The sequence below is a fragment of the Meleagris gallopavo genome, chromosome 2, assembly GCF_905368555.1.
Source record: "Meleagris gallopavo chromosome 2, MGAL_WU_HG_1.1, whole genome shotgun sequence".
NCBI lineage: Eukaryota > Metazoa > Chordata > Aves > Galliformes > Phasianidae > Meleagris > Meleagris gallopavo.
Genome location: NC_139405.1, coordinates 52,131,308 through 52,155,528, shown reverse-complemented (window position 1 = coordinate 52,155,528; position 24,221 = coordinate 52,131,308). Strand labels below are relative to the sequence as shown.

The following is a 24,221-nucleotide window of genomic DNA, read 5'->3' as shown; positions in this document are numbered from 1 at the left end:
AATGAAATGTATGTATATAAAATATATATATACCAAAAATATATACATATAAATGGGATTCTGTCTTAATTTGAAGTATTTTCAATGTGCCAAAGGTCCAAAATCAAGACTTATTTTTTTTCTTTTTTTAATTGGAACTATCACAGTAATAATAACAATGGACACAGCATTTTCCAATTGAAGTACATACATAAATTTGAATGTTTGCTGATTTAAGGGAGGAAAAAAATAGGCAATCAATTGAAAAACAAGCAAATCCATATCACTTACCAAAAAAGGTAACTGGCAAACCGTCTTCCTGTATGAAAGTTATTATTTGCCACTTTATCTCAGGGAATTTTCATACTTATCTTGCTGAAAATATGATCGGTCCCATTATGAAGAGAAAGAGCAATACTCAAGGTAGTTCATGAATGGAAAAGCATAGCAACCAATATGTACAATTAAATTGGAAAATTGTAAGATACTTCAGATAATTTTATTTTAAGCTCTTGTAAAATGATTATCTATGAAGCATAAAATGATGAAATTTCCTCCATATGTATAAAACTAAACAAATGATCATTTGTTTAATATTCTGACATAGAAAAAGCATTTTCTTTCCAGCCAAGAGATAGTAAGAGATTATTTCACTGTAATTTTCTTCAGGTCCTGGTCTGTCCTGTGTAGTGCCTCTGTAATAGTTGCATAAGATTTCTCTAAAAACATGTGTCTGTGATCAAGAGCCACAACCTCATTTGGTAATAGCCCTAAATAGTAATACTCGATAATGCACATGGGCACGTGCATGTGACTGAATTGATGCAGAAGTTCTCAACCCCCCCATATGTCTTGGGCCAATTTCTGCATCAAGAGTGGATAGAATTTTTAGTAACTTAATGATAGTTTTGTTATCATATGTAAAGTAAAAGTGATTAACACAGAGGAAAACCATAAGAAGATGTAATTTTTATTTGATTAGATTTTTATGATAAAATGTTGTCTACCCGCTCATGAGCTTAAAGAGAATATTTCCCAGTATCAGTTCAAAACAACTTTAATTAATATGAGACTTCTCTAAGACAAATGTTGCACATTTTCAGGTTGAAAGATGGTTTGTTCAGCTGCCAGTTTTAACAAAGCTAACATGAGTTCTTCTACTGTCTGGCTGTTACCAGACCTGAGAGCAAAGGATGTGCTGAGAAAATAAGAATTGGAGTGTTTCTCTCTCCTAATTCTGTTCCCAATCATCTTGTGACTTTTAATTGATGAGCTTTGTCCACTCTCATAATTTTTTTGGTCAAATTTGCAGCGGTTGTTTCTGGGTTATAACAATATGACTGAGCACAGAAATTTTCCATGTTACAGATTTCAGTAATTCTGTTTATTTTAAAATTCCTGGTGCTTCCATGATCTTGCTGCAATAAAGGCATATGCAGAATACTATTTATAGATGCATTAGTTTTGAGTTTCCATGTCATATTTCAAGTGTCTCTATAAATATGAAGAGGGAGGGAATTCCTGTTGAAATTGACAGGACTAGTGAGAATGGTAACAAGCAAGCCTGCAGGGCTTGCTCACTCCAGGCTCGTACAATATCAACAAGAGCTTGAGGAATCCTTGCACATGGGATTCAGCCCAATCTTCATATTCATCATCACACTAGAGTCTCATATTATTGAAAAAGCAAATTTGCTCACTTTCTAATGTGTTACTGCTGTTTTTACTGGACAGGTGGGCTATTCTACAGGATATCTATAACTGTCTTTAGTTACAACTCCAATTCAGAATCAAAAGTACATGATGTGGTTGCAGAATGGGTAAGTGAAGTTTTCTTTCTTACTTTATTCAGTAATTAATTTGGGTCTAGTTTGGGAGTTCAGAACTATGGATAAAATTTTGAAATGTTTCCACTATACCAGCCAGCATCTTAAGGACAGGAGATATTAGCTGTAATTTTGGAAAGTATGTGGAAATCAAAGTTGTCCACTGAACAATGTAGATTTGTAAGTTCCTATGTCAGTACACAAATTCTATCTTTGAATACTAATGCGGTTTTGAAGTTACATTGTGACAGAATAATAGAATAATGGAATCATAGAATGATTTGAGTTGAAAGGGACCTTTAAGATCATCTAGCTCCAACCCCCTGTTATAGGCAGGTTCACCTCCCACTACACCCAAAAGCCCCACCCAGCCTGTCCTTGAATGCCTCCAGAGTGGGGGCATCTACAGCCTCTCCAGGCAACCTGTTCCAGCATCTCACCGTCCTCACAGTACAGAATTTCTCTCTAATATCTAGTCTAAATCTACCCTCTTCCAGTTTAAAGCCATTTGCCTTTGTCTTGTTCCTACAAGCCTTTATAAAAATACCCCCCTCCAGCTTTTCTGTAGGCGTACTTCAAGTACTGGAAGAGCTTTCTCTTCTCTAGGCTGAAAAACATACAACCTGTCCCCAGAATCCTTGAGTCCTCTAATCAGTTCTCTGATCCAACCTGTCCCTTGAGTCCTCTGATTATGATCATGGCCCTCCTCTGGACCTGCTCCAACAGCTTGATGTCCTTCCTCTGTTGGGAGCCCCAGAGCTGGATCCAGTACTCTACGTAGGGTCTCATGAGAGCAGAGTAGAGGGGCAAAATTACTTCCCTTGACCACTGGCCACTCTTCTCTTGATGCAACCCAAGATACAGTTGGCCTCCTGTTGCAAGCATACATTGCTGGAACATGTTGAGCCTTTCATCAACTAACCTGACCAAATTCTTCTCCTTGGGGCTACTCTCAAGCCATTCTCCACCCAGCCTATTTCTGTGCTTAGGTGCAGAACCTTGATAGACATAACAATAAACATGCAATGTTCATTTCTGTGAAGTAAACTTTTCTAATTCACTACAGTACTGTCTGCTGTAGATGTTTTCTCTCATGGGTCAGCTGTTGGGATTTCTAGTAGTTTTAGATTTTCAGCCCATTTTAACAGAAATAAGCTCCTTATCAGGCCCTCAAAATGAAGGACTATTGAAGTTCCTACATCTGAAAATTTATTGTCTGAATAGAGATATTATCTGTTCTTTTTTGACAATTCACATAATGGCACACATTCTGCAAACTGTCTACCAACTATTCACATGAAAATGTGATGTCATAAATATATGGTATTTATTATTTATTTTTCTTTAATAAACCTGGAAGATTTCAGCTTTCGGAAGCTAGGGAAGAGAAACCATCTATAATCCCCTATAAACCGCAGATGCAGTCATCCACACCAGCTAAGGTTGTTCTCTTAGCAGCATTAGCCAAGTGAAGTATGTTGATGCCTTAGCCAGAGAATCTATAAAGGTGTCACTTGGCTCTGGAAGAACATGCAAGCAGTTCTCCAGAGGGGAAAACTGAGCAGCCATTGCCAACTGTGAATAAGCTGTAGAAAACTCTGAAATAGAGGGTATTGTAAGGCAGTAGATTTTTATTTAGGTGAATACTGACCTGGTATTTTTGTCAGTGAATCTTTTTTAATTACAGTGTTTCTGAGAATTTAAGATGATGGAGAGGGAGTAAAGTTCTGCATCCTGTGCACTCACCTATTCACTGTCATGATCTCATGGAGATTTCCTTCTCTCAGTAAAAGAAACAAATACATTTTTCACTACCAATTGTACATACAATTTAACAATCACCTCGCTGTGATGGGAATGTGTTCTCTTTGCTTTGAAAAATTGAAGGAATTTCTTGGGGGAAAGAGAGGTGGAGTTCTGTTTTAAATGACAAAATGCTCTATTAATGTGCCATTTCTGTGATCAATGCTTTTCTGTTTTTCAGCTAAACCATACTTTCCAGAACTGGAATTACACTGTATATGTGGTCAATATCAGGTAAATGAAAGGAGAAGATGTTTATGCCACATTCTTTTTAGAGGATTAACCCACTTTAATTAATGTTTATTTTCTTCATAGCATCCAACCTGGTACCATAAAAGAGGCAGTAAGAGAAAAAAGAAGCATCGATAGTAAACGGTAATGACTTTATAGAACTTTTATTAACGGAATGAACAGCTGATACTACAAATAGTATGACTTTATTGCTTATTATTAGCTATTATTGATGCTAGTCTGTAAATATATAACTGCTGGGGACATGAGTGCTCTGGGTGTGTTCACAAGTCTCATACTGGTTATCATGTTTGTTTAGATTTAAACCTACTGATCTTCTTTGAACTCTAACAGATCGTTTTTCAGAGTTCAGGTTTCATCTACCAGAAAACTGAATACCATCGTAGTTGTATTTGTGGTATGGCAGGATGCACTTTCTTCAGCAGCAAGCTCTGGTGCACTGGTATGTGTCCACTGGCATCACATCTATTTGAGCCAGAGCCTTTTGAGTTAATACACATCTTACTAGACGCAAAACACTGAAAAATCATACTAGAGTTGAAAGCCAAACTAGTATGCGTTAAACTATTTGCCATATGCTCTCATTTCCTGGCTTCTGCTGGTCTCTGAGGCACTAGCATTGGGATGGCCTCAAAGGCAGCCAGTTAGATCGGTCACACCTCCTGAAAACTGGGCCTCAGGAGATTTGTTTGAAAGCAGCACACTGATTTCTGAGGGACAGATGTGCAGGGAGTAACTCTTAGCACCAAATTAAAGAGAGGAAACCAAAACATAATTAGTCTTGGGAGGCAGAGGGAAGACGTATGTATGGGACATATCATATTGCAGCATAGGCAAAAGTCCTGCATAATCTTCAGCTGCTAACTCTAGAGAACTGCAGTGGTAAATTTGAGCTTTTTAAGTTCAGAGATAGTCCATTATTTCCAGTTTACCATCAGGAAGTAGTTACCAATGCTTAGTTTTCTGTAGGATTTACCTAGACTTTAAAGGATTTATAAATGGTACTATCTCCTTCCCACATACCCACAGCAGAAAGACAGCTCTTATTGGCAAAAAAAATATTTAGCTGGTGTAGTGTAAACCTAGTCTCTGAAAGGGCTTTTCTGCTCCCTGAACTACATTTATGGTAGGGTATAGTCTGTGGTTGTGGGTTTTTTTTCACACTTTCAAATGATACAGTTGCGCCAGCAAAATCTTTGAAGTTCAGACCATGTGTCAGGTCTCACCAACAATCCCAGGCTGCAGGAAAATGTAAAGCTTTTCCCAACCTTATTGCTGAGTGTTTTATGAGATCTGCACTCTATATTGTCAGCATCTGTTCTATTGCAGACTGAACATCTGGTTTCTTCTCATGGCACCATACCGTCACTCAGTCCTTGGGATTTTGTTTCTTTTCCCTGATCTATTAAAAAGGCTGGTTAAGAGGGAGAAACGACTCCAGCATATTCAAACATGAAAAATGTGTCAGTTCCCTGTCTGACAGTGTATGTCTCTTGTACATATGTCTGTCTGTCTGTCAATATTTATGAGAATATATATTCTATGGCCATAAACCATAGAACATATATTCTCATAAATATTGAGAGCCATGGAGTTTACTGCATTTTCTTTAACAAGGTGCTTTCCCATGATTGCCCTACACCACTGTGGTTACAGCACTAGACTACTTCTACATGTTATTATGGCAGTGTCATGTGGGATAACTTCAAATTCTCATAATTCATATCTTTTCCCCTTACCTTTTGGATTAATATTTAATACAACAGTTAAAAAACAACAACTCAGCAGTAAACTTGCCCAGACTTTTTTATCAGTTTTTCATTGTTTCAACCCTTATTTGCCAAACTTGCTGTCTTATCAACAACCTGCTTTTATTAATCACCTCACCTAGACATCTTGCAAATGAAAGAGGAAGAATCATTAAAGATTCAGAGAATAAATAGAAGCTGCTAGTGGGAGGTAGGAAGCTGGCTTTTTTTTTTTGGCAAGTTAAAAATAGGTATTTTCCAAATAAATATTATAAGCTGTACTGCATTCTGGAGAAGAGCAAAACAAAACAAAAATGTGGAAATGGACTGTTGTTCTTTCATTGCTGAGTTCTATGAGCTGCAGAAATTCGAAGGACAACGTGCTTAGTACATGTTATCATGGATGTTGGTGAGAGACAAATGGAGTGCCAAGTCCAAAAAATGCACAATATTATCAGCACCTTTAAAACCATAAGATCTTTAGATGACAGCAGTGTATCACTCTAGTACTTTGGTACATTATTAACTACGTTAATAGGCAAAATTTTGTTTACATCTGTACTTCTGTTTATGTCTTTGTTTTCTTCTCATCATACTGCTGCCATTTCTTAATGAGAGGGCAGCTCCTCAAAATAAAGCAGAAAGATATAAATGGGATATGAGCATAATTGTTTATCCCCTGTAACTTTGCACAAACCTTTGAAAGTGATACCAACTTGTGTTTGTTATGTAGATAAATTATGAATGTGTTTGTTTTTCTCGTTAATACTTTACCTTTTATGATAGTGCATTGTTGTCATACTCTTCTGTGGCTGCTGCTGCTTTTCTCAGATGGGTCCTGCATACTGTGTTCCTGGGTGCCATGTTGCTTAATGGAAAGTTGAACACACTCAGAAAACATTTAAGCTAATTTGATTGTATAATAGTTTTAGACAAGTGTTATCAACATCAGAGCAACATAGTTTTGCTTCTGTAGTCCTAACAATCTTCACTGAGTAAGGTTAAATAAACAAAATTTTAGACTTTTGTATTCCTTATAATTATTCTAGATTATTCATTATGAAATAATAATGCTATTCTAAATGAACACATCTGTGATGCCTATTCTTATTTTTAAGTCTTCCTGGCTTCTACAGGTGAAGTTTTAGGAACAACTTGGAACTGGTCCACTCCTGCTTCCTTTGACTTTAACTTTGTAGTTACCATCTAAACCCACATGTTTCTGCACAGTGCCCTACTGGCATCTTTTGTCAGTGACCTGTAAAGTAAGCCTTCTTAACAGATAGAGGAATTCAGAAATTTCACCTGAGTGACTGAGGAATGATTCCTCCTTTGTCTCCTGCCGAAAATGCCTCATTTTGATCCAGCTTCCACTGACTTCCATCATCTTTCCACTGACTTTAACTGAGTTTCTTACAGGCCTGACACCATCAGATGTCATTTTCCAGGAAAGTACTGGGTTGCAATTTTTAGGGTGAATAGGGATTTCCTTTGTTGTTCTGGAAGATTTCAAGCATAATCAAATATTCATTTCAGCCAAGACCAACTGCAGAACTAAGAGGTATTCCATCCCTCTCTCTTTGTCTTTCTGCTACATTCCCTTGTAAAGAGAGGTCTTCATACCATATCTTCTCATATTTTAAATTCTGAACTTTTTAATGCTATCACCTCAAGTAAAGATTTGTTGACAGTTAAGATGGTTTTGCAGAATACTTCTAACTTCCCTATACTGCGCTGTAGTTTTTTGGTTGCAGAACTTAACTCAGTATTCCTGAGAGGAAAACTCTTTCAAATTCCATTATGGACTTCATTAGCAGACTTCTCAAATTTCTTTCTTTTTCATTCTGCATGTTTTCTAGCATCTTGTCTACTGTTTGTATTACTGAGTCTTCACTGACTAGCCTATGCCAGTCAGCTTTCTTTTCTAGCTGTCTAGTTAATACTCAGGAGTTGGCAGTGTTTAGAAGCGGAGCCTACACATGTGCTCCCAGTCTTGAATTATATCTACTCATCACTACTTATCTTCAAAGCCAGAATAACAGCAAGATTTGTAAGGAATTTAACGTTGATATCTTATTTTTTTTCTCAAATATGATTGGGTATTTGAGAAAAATTTCACTTTCAATGGTAGTTCAGATTTACTGAGTACTGAAGTGCTTTAAAAATTATTTTTTTTTTTACACTTTAAATCAAAGAGCATTAACAGCAAAACAAACTAGTAGTGATTTATTTGAATGGTTTGAGAGCCACAGTTATTTCATACTGTCTGGTGGACCTAAATGAGAGAATAGACATGTGCTGCTGATTACCAGCAGGTACACCACTGCCTGTGCTGTGCGGCTCACATGGTTAGTCATTAATCCTCACTCCGGGTTCCTTGCACCATGCAGCAGTGAGAGCTCAGCCCATGTGTAGGCACACTGTCCTGGAACAGCTCTGAGTCACACTGCCCAAGAAGAAAGCTGCCTTTGTATCCAGCGCCGCAGCAGCACGAGTCCCATCCTTCCCATCCCCATGACCCAGTGCAGTTTGCAGTGCCTGCAGACTCCTCTCTGCTGAGCTCAGCAGGCCAGGGCAAAGAGGGACAGACAGTGATCTTCCTGACTCTCCTGCTTGCTCCAGCTGACACCCAAAGACAAGAGAGACAGAAAAAAAGGAACCTCATTTTGTTTACCCACACCACAGCCCACTTTTTTTTATATTGACAGCAGTAATGCTACAAATTACTGTGGGTGATGTAATTTCTAATAGATTGCTGCTCAAGAATCCGTCTGCATTTATATGGCACTCAATAAAGAACATAAGGTTGGCTGTGTAAAATCCCATGGTACCAGCACAGCATGGCACTATTGCATGTATTGCCATTTATTTGAGTTTGGATCTGTTGTTTCACAAATTGAAGATTTTTTTCTTCTCTCTTAAAATGTTTTCTTTCTGGGCTCCAAGTGTGATAAGAGTGGAAGGAAGCACTCGGCTTCATATTGCATCAGCTGTCAAGTTAGTAGGTATTTACTTACTTTGGGAAGCTAGCGTGAGTCATTCTGAAAAGTTTATAGAATTTGTTTTCATCATAATATGGAACAGGCTCTTAATACACAGTATACTTGACTTGCACTCTACAAGTTTCTCAGAAAACAAATAACAAAATGGTATAACAGATTATTTTTATCTGTGCTTCATAATCAGTGTTTTTCCCTGTAATCATTCAAGACAACTTTAGCCAATCCTACCTCATCTATCATTATTCCCATAACTATTCAAAATAATTCTAACCAACTCTACCTGATCTATAATTATCCATTCTGTTTTGTGTATCCTGTGCAGTTACAGGTACTAAATATCATTTTGTTTTGCTGGGAGCACTGCAATAAGCAGCAGAGTAGTAGCAGTGACTCTTCACTTACTACTTCTGCTTTGCAGCCAAGTACTGAGGTAGGGAGTGGCATCAGTAATGTTAAGTTTTCCTCTTCTGAAGTAAAGGGAATACATGAGTGAAGCCAGAATCTTTTAGGAAAGATGGATAAGTTCCAGGAGACTGTGGGGCTGAAGCATTGGAGGGCTCTAAGTATTGGCAATCCTGTAGGCAATTTCCATGCTCTGCTAAAAATAAATGCCATTATAAACAGGTGCCTCATAGTATATCCGACATATACAGCAAAAGTCCGCACATTCACCCTGCTGAGTCTATTGCCATGCGTTAATCACTCTGTCAAGTCCAAAGGAATGTTAGGAGGAACTTCATATATCTGGGAGCAGGGCAAGTGTGGCCTGGCTAGAAATAGCTGGAATTTCTCTGCTAAAACACATCCTTAGGAAAAACAAACAAACAAAACAAGACAAAACAAAAAAAAACAACAAGCCAAGCCAGCAGGTAACCTGTACCACATTTTTATCTTATTCATCAGCAGTGTGTTAAAACTACAGATATAAGAAACAAAAAAGGAGTACAGGTGCTCAAAAGAAAACAAAGCAAACAACCAGTAACATATGTAATTCTTTACTTACGGGTCAAACCTGCAATAGTGAAATGTGTGGAGTATTTAGCTCATATTAATGACTTTTGAAGGCTTTATGAGGCTTGGGCTTTGCTTTTCTTATTTTTTTTCCCCTAGAAGGAGAAGTTTTTTATTTCTAATGACAGCTTTTTTAATACCATTTCAATAATGAGAATTTTTCAGAAGTGTCTGCTGGAGGTAAGCAGTTTTCAACACGAGATCTGACAGAAAGATAGTTAAGTCTGTCATCACACAGCAACATTTGTACAGTAAGCTGCAGTTTTGTACTGTTCCACACTAGGCACCTCCAGAAAGCACAGCTCTGGGATGTCATTTGAAGGCAGATTTTTGGCATCAGTCTACCTAAGAGGGGGTTCCAGAAATCTCTCCCAGCCCACTCCTGTACAAGCACCCCTGCAGATTTTGTCTCCTATTCTTCAAGAAGCATTCCAGACCCAGCAGCTCACTGCTACTTCCTGGCTTTGGGGCCCCCCCCAGTGAAAGACGCTTTGTTTGGTGCATGCACGGCTCACTGTATGTGTGCTGGCAGTGCTGCCACTTCACAGGCTGCCAGGAACTGCTCACACACCAGGAAGGTCTGTCTTTATTCAAGATTCTGGGTATACAAGGGCAAGGCTAAGATGAAGGCAGCCCAAAGCAGGCTTGCTTTTTCCTTTTTTCCACATTTCTGGTCCCATGGAGATCCAATGTTCCATGCTTCAGTGGCGTCATCTCCCATTAACCGTAGCCAAGCAATGCTCTTGGGTACCAACATATTCTCTTCTCCAACATGGGTTTTCTGTGTCCCAGGAGGAAATTTTTCAGCTTTCTACTCTCAGCTTCTTTCCTGTGTCGTGCTAGAACTTCTTTCTTGTTCATTATTTTCTTTCCAGAAAAGCTATGTTTTTGGACAAGGGTGGAGACTGTTTTATTTCTCTCACAGGAAGGAGACTTGGGTACTTTGAACTACTTCTTAAGCCCAAGAAAGTAGCAGTGGGCTGGAGTACAAAACAGCTATTACTGCTCAAACTTGAATTACTCATCTGAGCAACTAGATTTTCCTAATTAGAACTAAAATACACTTCATAGAAGTGTAGGAGGGTGATTTTCACTCCATCAAGGTTTGAGCATCTGCAAGTTAGGCATCTATTCTTTGTTAGTCTTCTAATCTTATTCAGTAGTCAGTGGAGAGAAAGGCCCTCCAGAGGATGACTTGTTCCAGCTTGACAAGTTCTGTAAAGCTTTTAAGCTTTATAGCTTTTAAGTTCCCAAGCCATTAGCGGCCAGATTTTTGGATTTAATTAGGACCCGTTTAGAAATGGGCATTGGGCATTCACAGTGGAGAACATTTTTTGCTTTCATCTTTTAGAATATCTTGCAGTAATCTAAATCTTCTCAAAATATTTACTGGCTCTATTAGTGAGCTGCTTCTTCAGTGGTAACTACAGGATGAAATTTCCCAACCATACATTCTTTTCCTGTTGCTGTATGATTTACAAGTAACAAACAATATTGTCTTGGTGACGCTGTTACTTCCTGAGAAAACTGGAGTTTGTCAAATATTTTTATTTCCATATCTTTGGGATCTGCTGCTCTGACTCAAATATTTGGATAATTTCCCTTGCAGTTTTGAGGTTTTAGCCCTTCTGGTTTATAATGCTACCAACAACATCAATTTAGAAGAGCAAGACATCCGACAAAAGCTCATAAGTAATAATGAGTCCATAGCAGAGGGATATAGGCTTCATACAGTGGAAGTCGATCCAGTGGGTAAGTAGATTCAGCCTTATTACACAACTGATTCTACCAACTGCTGTCCTTAATCAATCTTCTTCCAGCTATTGTGTATCCCCTAGATTTTTGAAGCTATCTTCTGTAAGAGATTGCTCTTCCTTTAGTAGGGAAAAGGGAGAGGCTGGTGGAACGCAAGTGGATGCACATTCAGTTTGCACATTCAGTGCTTTTCCTTCAGCATCACTAGCAGTATATTTTGTCCCCTGCTGTACACCCCTCTCTTACCACTAGTCTATAGAAAACATACAAGCATTTCATCTGAAGAGAGCTACATACTACAGAATGGATAGTGAGCTTAGGACAAAAATGGAACACGGATGAAGAAATTTGTAATTAACACTAATTGAGATGTTTTTATCTTTACAGAAAAATGTTTAGCTGAAGAAAACCCTCCAAACTATTTTTGGCCAGACACCAGACCAACAGTTACCAATTATACATTTTGCCATGGGAGTTCAGTTCAGATTGCATCAAGAACCTGGTAGGTGGTCAAAGACCAGAGAAGCTGAGAGTTTCAGCTTTCTGGTTATATAAGTTAGACATCATCCTCCACAACAGATGCTGTTGAATGATACCATATCTCAGAAGGATGATTTCTATGCTGTGAGAGATTATGTGTGTGCAGTAGGAGTACATACTTCATTAATAAGAGAAAAAAGCTTATCTACTACTACTGTAGGACGTATTGACACCCGCAATTAATACATGATCAAAGTGAAAATAGCACCTTCTTACTGAACAAACATACTTTCTTCAATTTGTGATGTTTATGTTGCCAAAATCAAATATCTGCTGCTACTTGACTACGTATCTCAACTTGTGCAAGAAACTTTTTGACAAAAGTTTTGCAAAGATGAGTAGTATATTTATTTAATTTAATCCAGAACTTCTTATCCAGTTAAATGAAAGTAAAATAAATCCTTTGAAACAAGAATGTTATTAGTTATTAGTCATATGTGAAGGTGGGGATAGCTCAAAGATTTGGACTTACGCTTTTAAGGATGAGGATATTTTTTTTCCTAATGTAGGCTTTCTTTGTGAACATCAGCAAATTGTTTAAACACTGTAACTCTATTTCCCCTTTGTAAAAAGAGAATATTATGATTTCCTTTGATATATTACTAAAATAATATGGCTTTGATCTCCTATGAGTGTCTTGAATGCAGTATTAATTAATCTCTTCAGTATTTAGGATGACCAACAATCATCCTACTGCAATACAGTAGTCTCATCCACCCACATTGCATCTGGAACATGTTCTGAGAAGACTAGATCTTTCACTTTTTTATAAACAATATGTCAACATGGGTAGGAATCAGCTTTGAGGTTCTATGCCAAACAGGAAAACAATCAGCATTATTTTTAACTAACTCACTTCCTCAGCCTCATACCTTATACCAGAACAGCTAGATTCTGATTGACCAACTTTTGTTTTAAAGTAAGTAGTGCATGGGTCAGATTCTTTTTATGTCAGTCTCTGAATCATTAAAAATTAAGCTTTCTGGCCTTTGCTGCCCCAGTATTGCTTATCTTTATTATTCATTTGTGGTATAAACAATACTGTTAGTTGTCTGTCTGCCACACTTCTTCTAAAAAAACTGTGTTCTGTGTTGCACTATGTTTTCTATGTCCACATTAGCTTTTACCTATATGGAACACAGGTGTGTTGTGTTTTATTCTGAGAGACAAAGGAATCTGTCCCCATGGTGTTTTCTAGATATGTGCTTCCAAGAGTGCTATTATAATAAAGATGATCAACCAAGGAATAACTTTATTCAAGCATGTACTGAGTGAAAGACTAAATTTTTCCCTTTCTCAATCCTGTCTTTGTTATACTATGGTATCATGGTTCTCCTGAAAGGAAATCTAGGAAAAAGTGTGTTTAATTTCAGAGCTATATCTGGGAATTTTGCTATGGTAAGGTTTTATAGAAAAGCATTTTGAAAAAACTTACAGTCTTTTTATGTCTGTCACTCATCTTGGACCTGTATCTGATGGTGACCTTCTGGTTTTCATAGGTGGTATAACATTCTATCTCTGCACAGCTGCTTTTCTTGTTCTTCTGAGAGTATTAACTCTTGGTATTGACCTGATCAAAGCCATTTATATCAAAGGAAAAATATTGAAACAGCATCTGATTAGGCTATATTAAATAGGGACATAATAGCTTGTGTCAATGTTTGGGTCTTTTCTGAAATACATATCTTCTCTTAATCAATTTGTCAAGTCAGTACTGCAGTCAGCAGTAAATTTGTCCAAAGGAACTGGAGTTTCTCTCAACTCCGTCACTCTGCAGATCACGTATTTCCACTGTCTAGCATACATTTAATTTCAGTGAGCTAGTATTGCAAGAAAGTTTGTGAATCAACAATATTGTATCATTATGACACATGCAAAACAATGATGAAACATCTATATAATTACACCATTATATTTCATGTGCGTTTTGTCATTTTTCCTCTTTAGCTATTTGGGTCTGCAGAATTACACGTCATACTGGGGCCAACCAGATCTTAGAAATTGCACAGGTAATTGTATAGATACTGATTTTTGGCTAAAGTGCCACTTTGATACTCAAGTTTGTACAAATTTTTAAATATTTCCAACGTCCATAGATACCAGGGGAAACAATTCTACTCTTTTCACAGAGCTTATGATCAGACATTTTTAGATTTATTATCAGTTTGAAAAGTACTCCTTGATATCATCCAGGTGTTAAAGGAGTTAAAAAATAAACAGACAACTTTTTTTTTTGCCCTCTATTTTAGTGCCAGAGTTAGTGAAGAGCAGGATATTCTCAAAGGTAACTCAGAGCTGCAGCAAGCTGTTCCTTCTGTATTGCTTTCTCATAGAACACTTTTTATCTCACACCACTGATGGGGATTTCATATGGAGCCTAGCTACCTAATTTAGTGGATTATGATGAGTACTTATGGTCACACTATGTGAAAACTTTTTTTGTTCTGAAATGAACACTCTACAATAAACATAGCAAAAGCTGCATTATAAAACTCAGCTTTAGAAAAACCCACAGTCACGTGCAGACCAAAGAAGGCTGATCTTCTCTTGAAATCTTATTTGTGATTTTTCAGTAAACATAAAATATTTTGACATTGTAAAATTGAAGTATTTACATAGTTTTCTATCCAGGTGACTCCAAGCATTGTTTGACATGCGGTTTATACTAATGGTTTGTCACTAGACAAAATGTCAACCTTTCCTTAGTAGGAAGATTCTTCTCATGAAATTTGCCTATGTGTTGTATTGCCCAGCCCTGTCAGTAAGAATGCATTCACACAAATGAATTGATAACATTCACAGTGGGGTCAGACTTTCTCCCCAAAGATGAAAAGTGAATATTTTGTCAGAAGTGGTGACTTTGGGACACACTGATTTCACTTCAAGGGGGACACAGAAGCAGGTGTTGGGGTTTTTTTTGTTGTTGTTTTTTTTTTTTTTTTGATTGGTTGGTTTGTTGGTTGTTGTTGTTGTTTTGTTGTTGTTGTTGTTCCCATCTTTTCCCAAAAAGAGATGATATCATAAAGAGAAGAAAAAAGAAAATATGCTTTTATTTCTTACTCCCCTTTCTATCAATCAGCCCTTTCAGTAGCTGCTCTGATTTACAAATTCAGATCAAATCAGTGTAAAGTAAGACACAACCAATGCAGACAGTATATAAGAATTAGCAGGTTATATATGCCTTAAATGAAAACATGAATGAAATAAAATAATACAATTTCATGTTTATTACAAGTGCCACAGAACATGCTCTGTCTTTTCAGTAATGAGGATAAAAATTTGTATTTCTAAATTACCTCAGGATTGGTACAGATTATTTACTATTTTTGCTTCAACAGAAAATGCAGCTGATATTGCCAATCAGCTTCTGAATCTCACTGGTGAAGGGCAGCAGCTTACCTCAGATAAAGTAAATGATGTTGTCCAGAAACTCAAAAAAATTGTGAATGATGAAGAAATTGATGAATCTCTGGGTTCTACCGTGGTGACAATTTTTTCCAATATTCTAAACAGTTCAGACAGTGTATTGGCAGCATCATCTTCAGAGTAAGTATTTCTGCATTTGCTTTTAAGAAAATTTAGGAAATTGATTCATTCTTCCATATAAATACCATAAAAGAAATCTTTTTTTTCTGATTTCTGTGAAACAAAATTCCAAATGAGTTAAGCAGATATTTCTTCTTGTAATAAAATTAATGTACATGACAAAATATTTTAATGGAAAAAAAGACTGCTGATGAATGACATAGCATATATTTAGGTGTTGTCAGAAGATAATTTCAGGACCAGTGATATGTAAATCAGACAAATTCTATCTATCAAAACCTTCTGTGTTCAAGAGATACACATATATTTACAGCCTGACAGTCTCCTTATGGATACAAAACTGGGTGACAGAAACATGAGAGGATTGCCTTAAGGTGAAGAGAATACATGGAGAGCATATAGAATAGAATAAAATAATTTCATTTCTGTTTTCAGAGCTCTTAAAACTATTGATGCCTTGGCTTTAAAGATCCAATTCACAGGACCATCCATGAGTATTTCAACGCGCAATCTTGCGCTTGGAGTGTCTTCTGTAAACTCAACTTCATTCAAAGGTTCTTCTTTCAGTGTCAGTCCACAGAATAATGCATCTGATTTCCAGGTATGACATGGGCAGTTGTGTTTGAACATGAAATGTAACTGTTATTCCAAGTATGTTTACTACATTTTTATGAAACTGTTTACAACTCCCTATTTCCCCCCCTGCTTTCTATTTCCTTTTTTCCTGTAGTCATCCAAACAGGTTAACACAGCATTTACTTGAGTGGCAGGAATGACAGATGGACCCCTATATGTTTTATACGGATGAAAAATTATTTGCTTACAAATCCAGAATAGATTTTATCTTTTCCTCTTTTTCTCTCTCTTTTTTTTTTTTTAAATTAATGAAAAGTGAAAATCATCTTTAACAGTCTGTTGTGTTACCCATTGTGTACTAACAACACTATCAATGCATTTCAGGTTTAGCATCAGACAAGTGAATGTAGATACATATACACATAGCTTTCTGAGATCCAGTAGACATTCAACCTTCCCATACAGTGTAAATACTGCTAACAGGGGCCTAAGGCTCCAGTTGTCCACATGAAGGTTGTTAAGCTAGTGCTGCCTGGGATGTCCATGAGTGTTCAAGACATTCACACAGTCTTGACCAATCAGCACAGACATATGAAAAATAAAAGGACACATCCCTCAAAATGCAGAATGGTCTCCAGTACTACAGTACAGGCTGCTATAGTAATTTGTCATCACTTCAAAAATATTTTTTCATCTTTTTTTCACAAATGAAAATGCACAGGTATCTAAAAGCTATGAATTAGCATCTGAGATGCACAGTACCTACTGGGATAAAACAACAAAAAAAAAACAAACAAAAACAAACAAACAAACAAACAAAAAAACAGAACACCAGCAATCTACTATAATTTGGGCCAAAGAACCCAAATCTGAACTCAGACTAAACATGACACTATGATAATTGTTAAAGAATAATCACTAGAGTGTAAGCATTTAATAGAACAAAATTCATTCATGCAACAAACTAGCCAGATATCAATCTCTTCTTTACATAAGCTACTATGTATTTTAAAAGAAAAAGCAGTAATGAAGACAGTGTTTAGTAGTATTAGTAGTATAGGCCACAGGTGTTTTATTTGCTCTTTATATAGACTTTGGAGCAAAACTCAAATGATGATTTAAATAGATACAAATGGGTTGAATGTAATTGAGTTTTCACACATTCATTTTCATAGAAATTTCAGCTAAACTTTATTTGAATAAGTTTTATTAGAAATGTCTGATGATTTTAAATCTACTTTTGTTTAGCTCTGATATTAATCATAGAATCATAGAATGGCTTGGGTTGGGAGGGACCTTAAAGATCATCCAGTTCCAACCCCTCTGCCATGGCCAGGGTTGCCCATGGCCCCATCTACCTCCAGGGTTGGAGCATCCCTGAAGTTCAATAGCTGATTGTTCTTTGATTTTTATCAAAGGAATATTTCTTCTCCAGATTTCTTTCTGTATTTATGGAAAGAGAAAAGGAAAAATTCTGAAATTCGGCTTGGGATGTTTGCATGTATAATAAGAATTACCATCTGTGGCTTGAGAACATCCAGGAATTTTCTTGCCCTGGAATAATTTATTAGAGCACTGTCTAAATAATCATAAAATCAAAACTCCGTCAAGTTATTTATAATGTTCCTTTTGGAACACAAGATTGTTCACAGACTTACATTTCCAGAATTCTTAGCACCCTTCCTACCAGAAAAGTCAGCAACTACTGTGGTCACAGTTGCTATTTTCCATGCCTATCAAGAAAGATATTTGCTGTCCCTGCTGGAAGAAGATTCTCCTCTGAAAGCACAGGATTTTTACCAGCAGTGTGATGATCTAGGATCATCAGGGAGCCTTATAGTCTTTAAACTGTATGTCAGAGTGTTTCCAGATTTTCTTTCATATTTTTTCTTGAAGTAGATATCAAGCAAATGTAACCATGGTAATTTGGAAAGATTCTATTTTAGTCTCTTTTGTCTTTCTGTTTCTTGCCAAACCTTTGACTAAGTTAGGTTATGGTGATTCATATTATTAAATTGTTCCTGTAATATATCCTTGCTTCTTCATAAAAACCTCTTCCACTCCATTTGCAGGCAGTACCTAATGGACATCTTTATTGCATGCGTATCTTTTGCTTAATGTGGCAGAATTACACTTTGACAACCTTTTATTCAAGTGCATTTATCCCTGTTAGGGAATACCTATGAACTACTTCTTATTAATTTCCTGCTAATCACAGTAAATCACTGAAAATTTAGATTTGGATAAATCTATCAGTAGCCTATGACCTGTGACCTTCTAATAAATAATGATGCTTTTATAATCATATGATCAGTCATCAGAGACATAAATACAACTTGGATCTGAAGAAGTCAGGAGTGTGAATTTCCTTATCTTGCAGTAAAATTCTTGAACTTTTACAATAGAGCCAGTATTAGATGAATTACTCCTCTCTTTCTGATGGATAGCCTGGTACACATTGACTTTGTCATGGTGTAAGAGTAGGCAGTCATAGACATAATGACAGATAGCTAATGAAAAACAAACTTGCATCCTCATTTATCTTTGCTCACTTGTTACGTCCATGTGCCATAAAGGACTTTCAGTTTTCTGGCTTGTTGCCAATATTGATTATTCTCATGACAAAAAAATGTCTTTTTTTTATGCTGCATTGCATGATAATTGTAGAACAGTGACACTATTATTTTAAAGTCTCCTTTCTGTGACATAGAAACTATAAAAGCTAGTAAGAGAATTAATTCAGATGTTAGATCAAGCCAAAAACTACAACTAAAGAAAGAATGATTGGAGCATATTTTTTCTGTTTTCAACATTGTTTTGTATGAGGAAATAAATCTTAATGGTTACTGAAAATTATTAAGACTGCCATTATTGCCATCTCAGTATTTTCAAATCATCATTATATCAGTGAAACAGAGCTTTTTCTTTTGTTTTTAATCTACTGTCTTCCTGTGGCAAAAGCTTAATTTCATGCTGAGTATGAAAAAGCCTCCACAGTTAATTAAAAAAAAATAAAAAACTTGAATTGGATCTTGCATAGGTACAGGTAAAATCAATGTTGAAAGTTCTAGTCCAGTGTTTTAGACATCTTCACAAAGGGTTTGAACACAGTTGTGGACAAAGGATGGCTTGCTTTTTGTTTGAATATGTTCTTTTCTTCTGTTGTTTTTATTTAACAGATAGACTTTGACAAGGATCAGACAAATGCCATTGCTTCTGTCATTCTGCCACCAAGTTTACTGAAGAATTTAAGTCAAGATGATTTTGAAGTTATATCAAGGGCTCAATTTACTTTCTTCAATAAAAATGGTCTTTTTCAGGTAAACTTCAATGTGTTTGAAGTAATTTCAGCTAATACAAGTCAAAGGCAGCTGCTTAACATTTCCTGTAGGTATCAGATGGTGATAGCAAATGTAGGCATTAGAAACATTTGCATTTGAATTCAGTGACAAATTAGCCATCCACACTGAATTAGTGTGAGCAATTTAATAGCAGTACATTCCTGTGACATTGATGTAAACATTTTTTTCAGAGTAATCCACAGCAAGCTGGATCCCATCTGATTACAATCAGTGTAAAGTAGTGAGACCCTTGATAGGGAGTATCTTCTATAGAGGTGCTTTTATACAAGTCACTGATGTTCAGTGGAGCTGGGTTCTTTTATATCAGTTGGGAATTTGGCCTGTAATGCTGCTGTTATTTCTCTTTTCCTTGAAAGAGTTGATTGAAAGTCGTGCCCAATGGGCTACTTACATCTATTCTGAAATTCTGGACTGATTACCATTGTCTGGAACACATTTTTTTCTATACATACTATTCTTTTTATGTGCTAGCATAAGCAGACTTTATTTTAATGATGTCTGGATCTATTTACAGACAACCTAGTCATGGAATAAGGATAACTATATGTTGGTACGTGAAAACAGAAGGGACCCAGATTGATGTTTTTTTCTTCTCCTTTGTGTCCATGCACATATCAGTCATAAGTATTTCCTACATATTTAATGCAAAAAAAAAAAAAAAAAAAAAAAGTAGGATTAGAAAGAGTTTTGCAGCTTGGGAAAAAGCACAATAGCATACCTACTCTTGCGGGAAAAAAAAAGAATGGAAAAAAAAAAGGGATTAAGGAATTGTTTCAGAGTGAACTGCAGGCTATAACTCAGAAGGCTTTAGTTTGTTTTCCCATTACTATTTTAAGTGACCTTCGACTCCCGTGCATCCGTAGAACTCTGTAGTATTGTATTGTTCCTATATTACCATTTTTATTGGCAGTGTATCCAGATTATTCAGATAATCAAGGCAAGAAATTACCCATGACCCTCAGTTACCTTCTAAAATACACCCTGAAGTATGTTTAACTATTTAAATTAGTATACAGTTTTACGAGAAACAGGATAAATATTCTTTAGTAAAGAAAGCAGGAAAATATGGGTATAGGATTGTCATCATTACATAAAATTATACCACGTCTAAGTGTTTTCTTTAATGGTGATTTTAAGTGATTCTTAATCATTTGCTGAAAATCTGTCAATGGTTTTTGGGCCCAGTTTGGCCCAGTTCTATGACTAAATCGAGTGGAAGGACTCGCAGCCCCACGCCCTGGGGGATTGGGAAGGGGGAAAAAGGGAAAAGGTAGGGAGATAGGCCTAAAAACAAAACAGTGGCATCAAGCTAAGGGGGAAAACTAATCTACTAAATATGATAGTAGACTGGCAACATAGCATAATATAATACATGATGTTATGATGTGGAATATCAATAACAAAAAATAATAAAGCCTTGACAAAAACAAAAGAAAAAATTCCAACAAAACATGCAACCAAAATTCCATAAGCTGCTTTATCATGGAAAGGAATGCACACATCCTAGTGCAGGAGCAGGCATCAGTACCCCAAGCAAAGGAGCACAGTGCCAGTTGTGACCCCCTAAGTTACAAAGGCGCTACTGTCTGGCACATGTGACAATGAACTGATAAGAGACTAGCTGGAGACCAGGGAAAGTACCTTAAAACCAATGAAGTGAACACTTAATTTTAGGCAATTGCAGTAGTAGTGACCTTGAAGTTTAAAGTTTCTGGTTTTCCAAAAGGACAACCTGCTGTATGGCCATGCAGGCTTTGATGGAGCTTCTTCACAGGAAAATCAAATTTTCAAAGCACTACCATTTTAATAAATTCTCAGTTTCCAAGGAAAACTTCTCTTTTGGAAAATTCTCAACCTGATATTTTTCATTTAAAGATATAGATGGTATTAGTATCTTCAGTCTTCTATTTACATTTCCACTAAATAATACCTTACAGTATTCCTTTGAATTTTTTAACTGTATGATTATAAGATGGGGGATAGCTTAACAACAATACACAGGAAATAGAATATTCTCCAAAAACTTTCCACCTAGGAAAAAAAAAATAGCATCAATAACAAGACAAGAAAGCTGGTTCATTCTCCTGCAGGGAAATAAGCTTATCATATCATGGATTGTTATCTGCTACTTTGTTTGAGTTTCAACTTTGGTGGCATTAGACAAAATTATTAAAAGGGGAAAGGGTGCCTTCTAACCTCTCATTGTAATAATGCCTATATATATTTATGACTATGAGGAAAATAGGGAAACTTTCATGAAGAAAATCCATTATTTTATTTTATAAACAGAATGTTATTACATTATGTGATCAAAAGTGCAAAAATGCTGACAGTTTATTTATTCTGGCATGCTTCAAAAATGAAAGTGTACTCTGGCTTTTCTTTTATGTGCTGTGTGAACAATTATGTTTTTTTCTGAATCTTTTAAAGGATGCAGAAACTCCTGGCAACTTGACCAGTTTTGTGGTGGCATGCAGTATTGGAAACATAACTATTCGAGATCTTCAGGAGTATGTGAAGATTACAATTAAACATACCAAAATTCAAGTAAGTAGAGACTGATTATTCAAAAGAACAGGAATGCAGATTATATATAAAAGGGCTACTTCAAAATTAATGCCTCCTATCTTATTATCGTGGACCACAACATCAGTACCAGATGAGGCAGTATGGCAGTAGAGATGGAACATTTTTCTGCTGTGAGACAGATGGCAACAGACAGGCAGTCTGATGAGATGCCATCTGACATGGAAGTGCATTTGAAGCAAAGGTGTGTCACTGAATTTCTCCATGGGGAAAAAATGGCACCCACTGACATTCATCAACACTTACTGATCATTGGTGGAGACTAAACAGTGGATGTGAGCACAGTGAGGGAGTGAGTGATGTGTTTAGCAGTGGTAACAGCAGCAGTGGGTCACCTCCACTGGGGCACATTTCTAAAACAAGCATGGCATGCAGGCTATCATTCTTTGCTTGCAAAAATTCATAGCTAATGATGGTGACTATGCTGAAAAATAGCATTTTGCAGCTGAGAATTTTCTCTATCAAGTGGTGGCGTTGTGTTCTTTGTATCTATTGTAGTTTCTATGAAAATAATTAGGAGGCATTACTTACGGAGTGACCTAGTAGTAAAGACTGAGCATATAGCTTCATTGATTTTAGCAGATTTTGTATATAAACTCATATGTAAATAAAATCTCTAAGCAAAAAGCGAAAAATAAATAACCTCTCTCATTCTCACACACTCCTAATCCATCCAAGATTTATTTGAAAGACTATTGATTCTGGCACTCAGAGGCAATTTGTGCAAATAACTATTTGTAAAACCCATGTTCTTGATCAGTTTATGACAATGTTCATGACCAGGGACATTATTTATTATACTGGAACTTTAAAATGACGTAAATTCTTTGATTAAACAGAAATTTCTTCAATAATAATTCCCAAAGGTATTTTTTTGTTATGTGGTTTCCTGTACAAGAAGAATGGGCAGAACCACATTTTTAAAAGATATAATTAATTCATGGAAATAAAGCCCCAGTGCTACCCTTTGGTACCTACAGTTTCAGTTAAAAATATAAAACCACAGCTGCCAGTAGTTACTGCAAAAGAGACAACAGCATTAGAGAAATGAAGAAAGATGATGTTGAAATTCAGTATGTAGGTAGATTTTTTACACAGTGAGAAGCTGATTCATTATTTTCACATTTCAATTCACTTCTTGGTTTTATAACTATTTCAAGGGTAGGCACAACAACAACCACTCAAGTTCAGCAGACTTTTGCATGATTGTGAGGCCAGTTATATAGAGAATTCACTGAGAAGTCCTGAGAACATAAACAGTAAAGAAATGTTTAGACACTGTAAAGACATCATACTCATGGATTACTTCAGTGAGACAAGAAAATGTTCTCATTCTGAGGATGTGGAAAGATAATACTCCTTTTTGTAATCTGTGCAAATCTGTCTTTCTAGCAGAATAAGGTCTAGCAGAATTCCACATAGAATTGTACTGTCTTTCTAGCAGAAATGTACATAGAAAAACATTTTCTGAAAATGTATATAATGACGAGATTTGTATCTGAAGAGGTATAAATAGTCTTTTCTGTGTGTTCTTAGGAAGATCCTAAGCCTACCTGTGTCTTCTGGGATATGGCCAAAAATGGTAAGTTTAAAAATACCATCATTTCTTCTACGTGAATAAAAAATCAGTCACTGCCTTTGTTCCTTTTTGCTTCTTTATCAGTTTGAAAAATTGATAGGTGACATCTTTAGACTACACCATTTCTTCTTGTTAGTAAAGTCACTTGTAAAAGCAGATGTTAAATATTCTTATTAAAAATTTTGCTTGTAATCTTGGTCAACATTTTAAATTTGTAATGGTTCTTTATTTTTCTCTATCTGACAACTGTTCATCACTGATCTGTTTGTATGTGAAAATCCAATAGTAATGCTAATCAGATAGATATGTTTCTTAGATATCCTGCTAAAATTCATTGTCCAACATAGGAGATGAAAGTAGGAAAGTCAGTCAGAAGAACTGAGGAGAATGTAGAAGAATAAAAACAGAGAAAAGAAAGAACTAATTAGTAGTCTAAATTTATAAATCACATCCAAGGAGAAACACAGTTTTGAGTGATTTTGGAACATCGCAGTCTTTTGAAAGATTTTGTCTTGAATTGGAGGTAAAGTTATGGGGTATGACAGATAATTTGCAGAATTTTTCCTACGGTTGGCAAAATGTCTTGAAGAGCTCAGAGAGCATGAACAGTTTCTCAAAATTAACTCATATTTGAGTGGGAAAAAAAATGAAAGAAG

At 36.2% G+C, this 24,221-nt stretch overlaps 1 protein-coding gene across 3 annotated transcripts in view; it reads left to right on the top strand.

Moving 5' to 3' along the window:
- The window catches only part of ADGRG6 (adhesion G protein-coupled receptor G6), a 108,766-nt gene that overhangs the window by 63,517 nt on the left and 21,028 nt on the right, over positions 1–24,221 (top strand). For all 3 annotated transcript variants that reach the window (XM_085217165.1, XM_085217164.1, XM_085217166.1), the window contains 11 exons: positions 1,714–1,799; positions 3,790–3,842; positions 3,924–3,983; positions 11,231–11,373; positions 11,764–11,878; positions 13,864–13,925; positions 15,255–15,462; positions 15,898–16,063; positions 19,218–19,358; positions 21,831–21,947; positions 23,523–23,568. In XM_085217165.1, the coding sequence (XP_085073291.1) occupies positions 1,714–1,799; positions 3,790–3,842; positions 3,924–3,983; positions 11,231–11,373; positions 11,764–11,878; positions 13,864–13,925; positions 15,255–15,462; positions 15,898–16,063; positions 19,218–19,358; positions 21,831–21,947; positions 23,523–23,568 (1,197 nt within the window). The remainder of the gene's footprint in view (positions 1–1,713; positions 1,800–3,789; positions 3,843–3,923; positions 3,984–11,230; positions 11,374–11,763; positions 11,879–13,863; positions 13,926–15,254; positions 15,463–15,897; positions 16,064–19,217; positions 19,359–21,830; positions 21,948–23,522; positions 23,569–24,221) is intronic.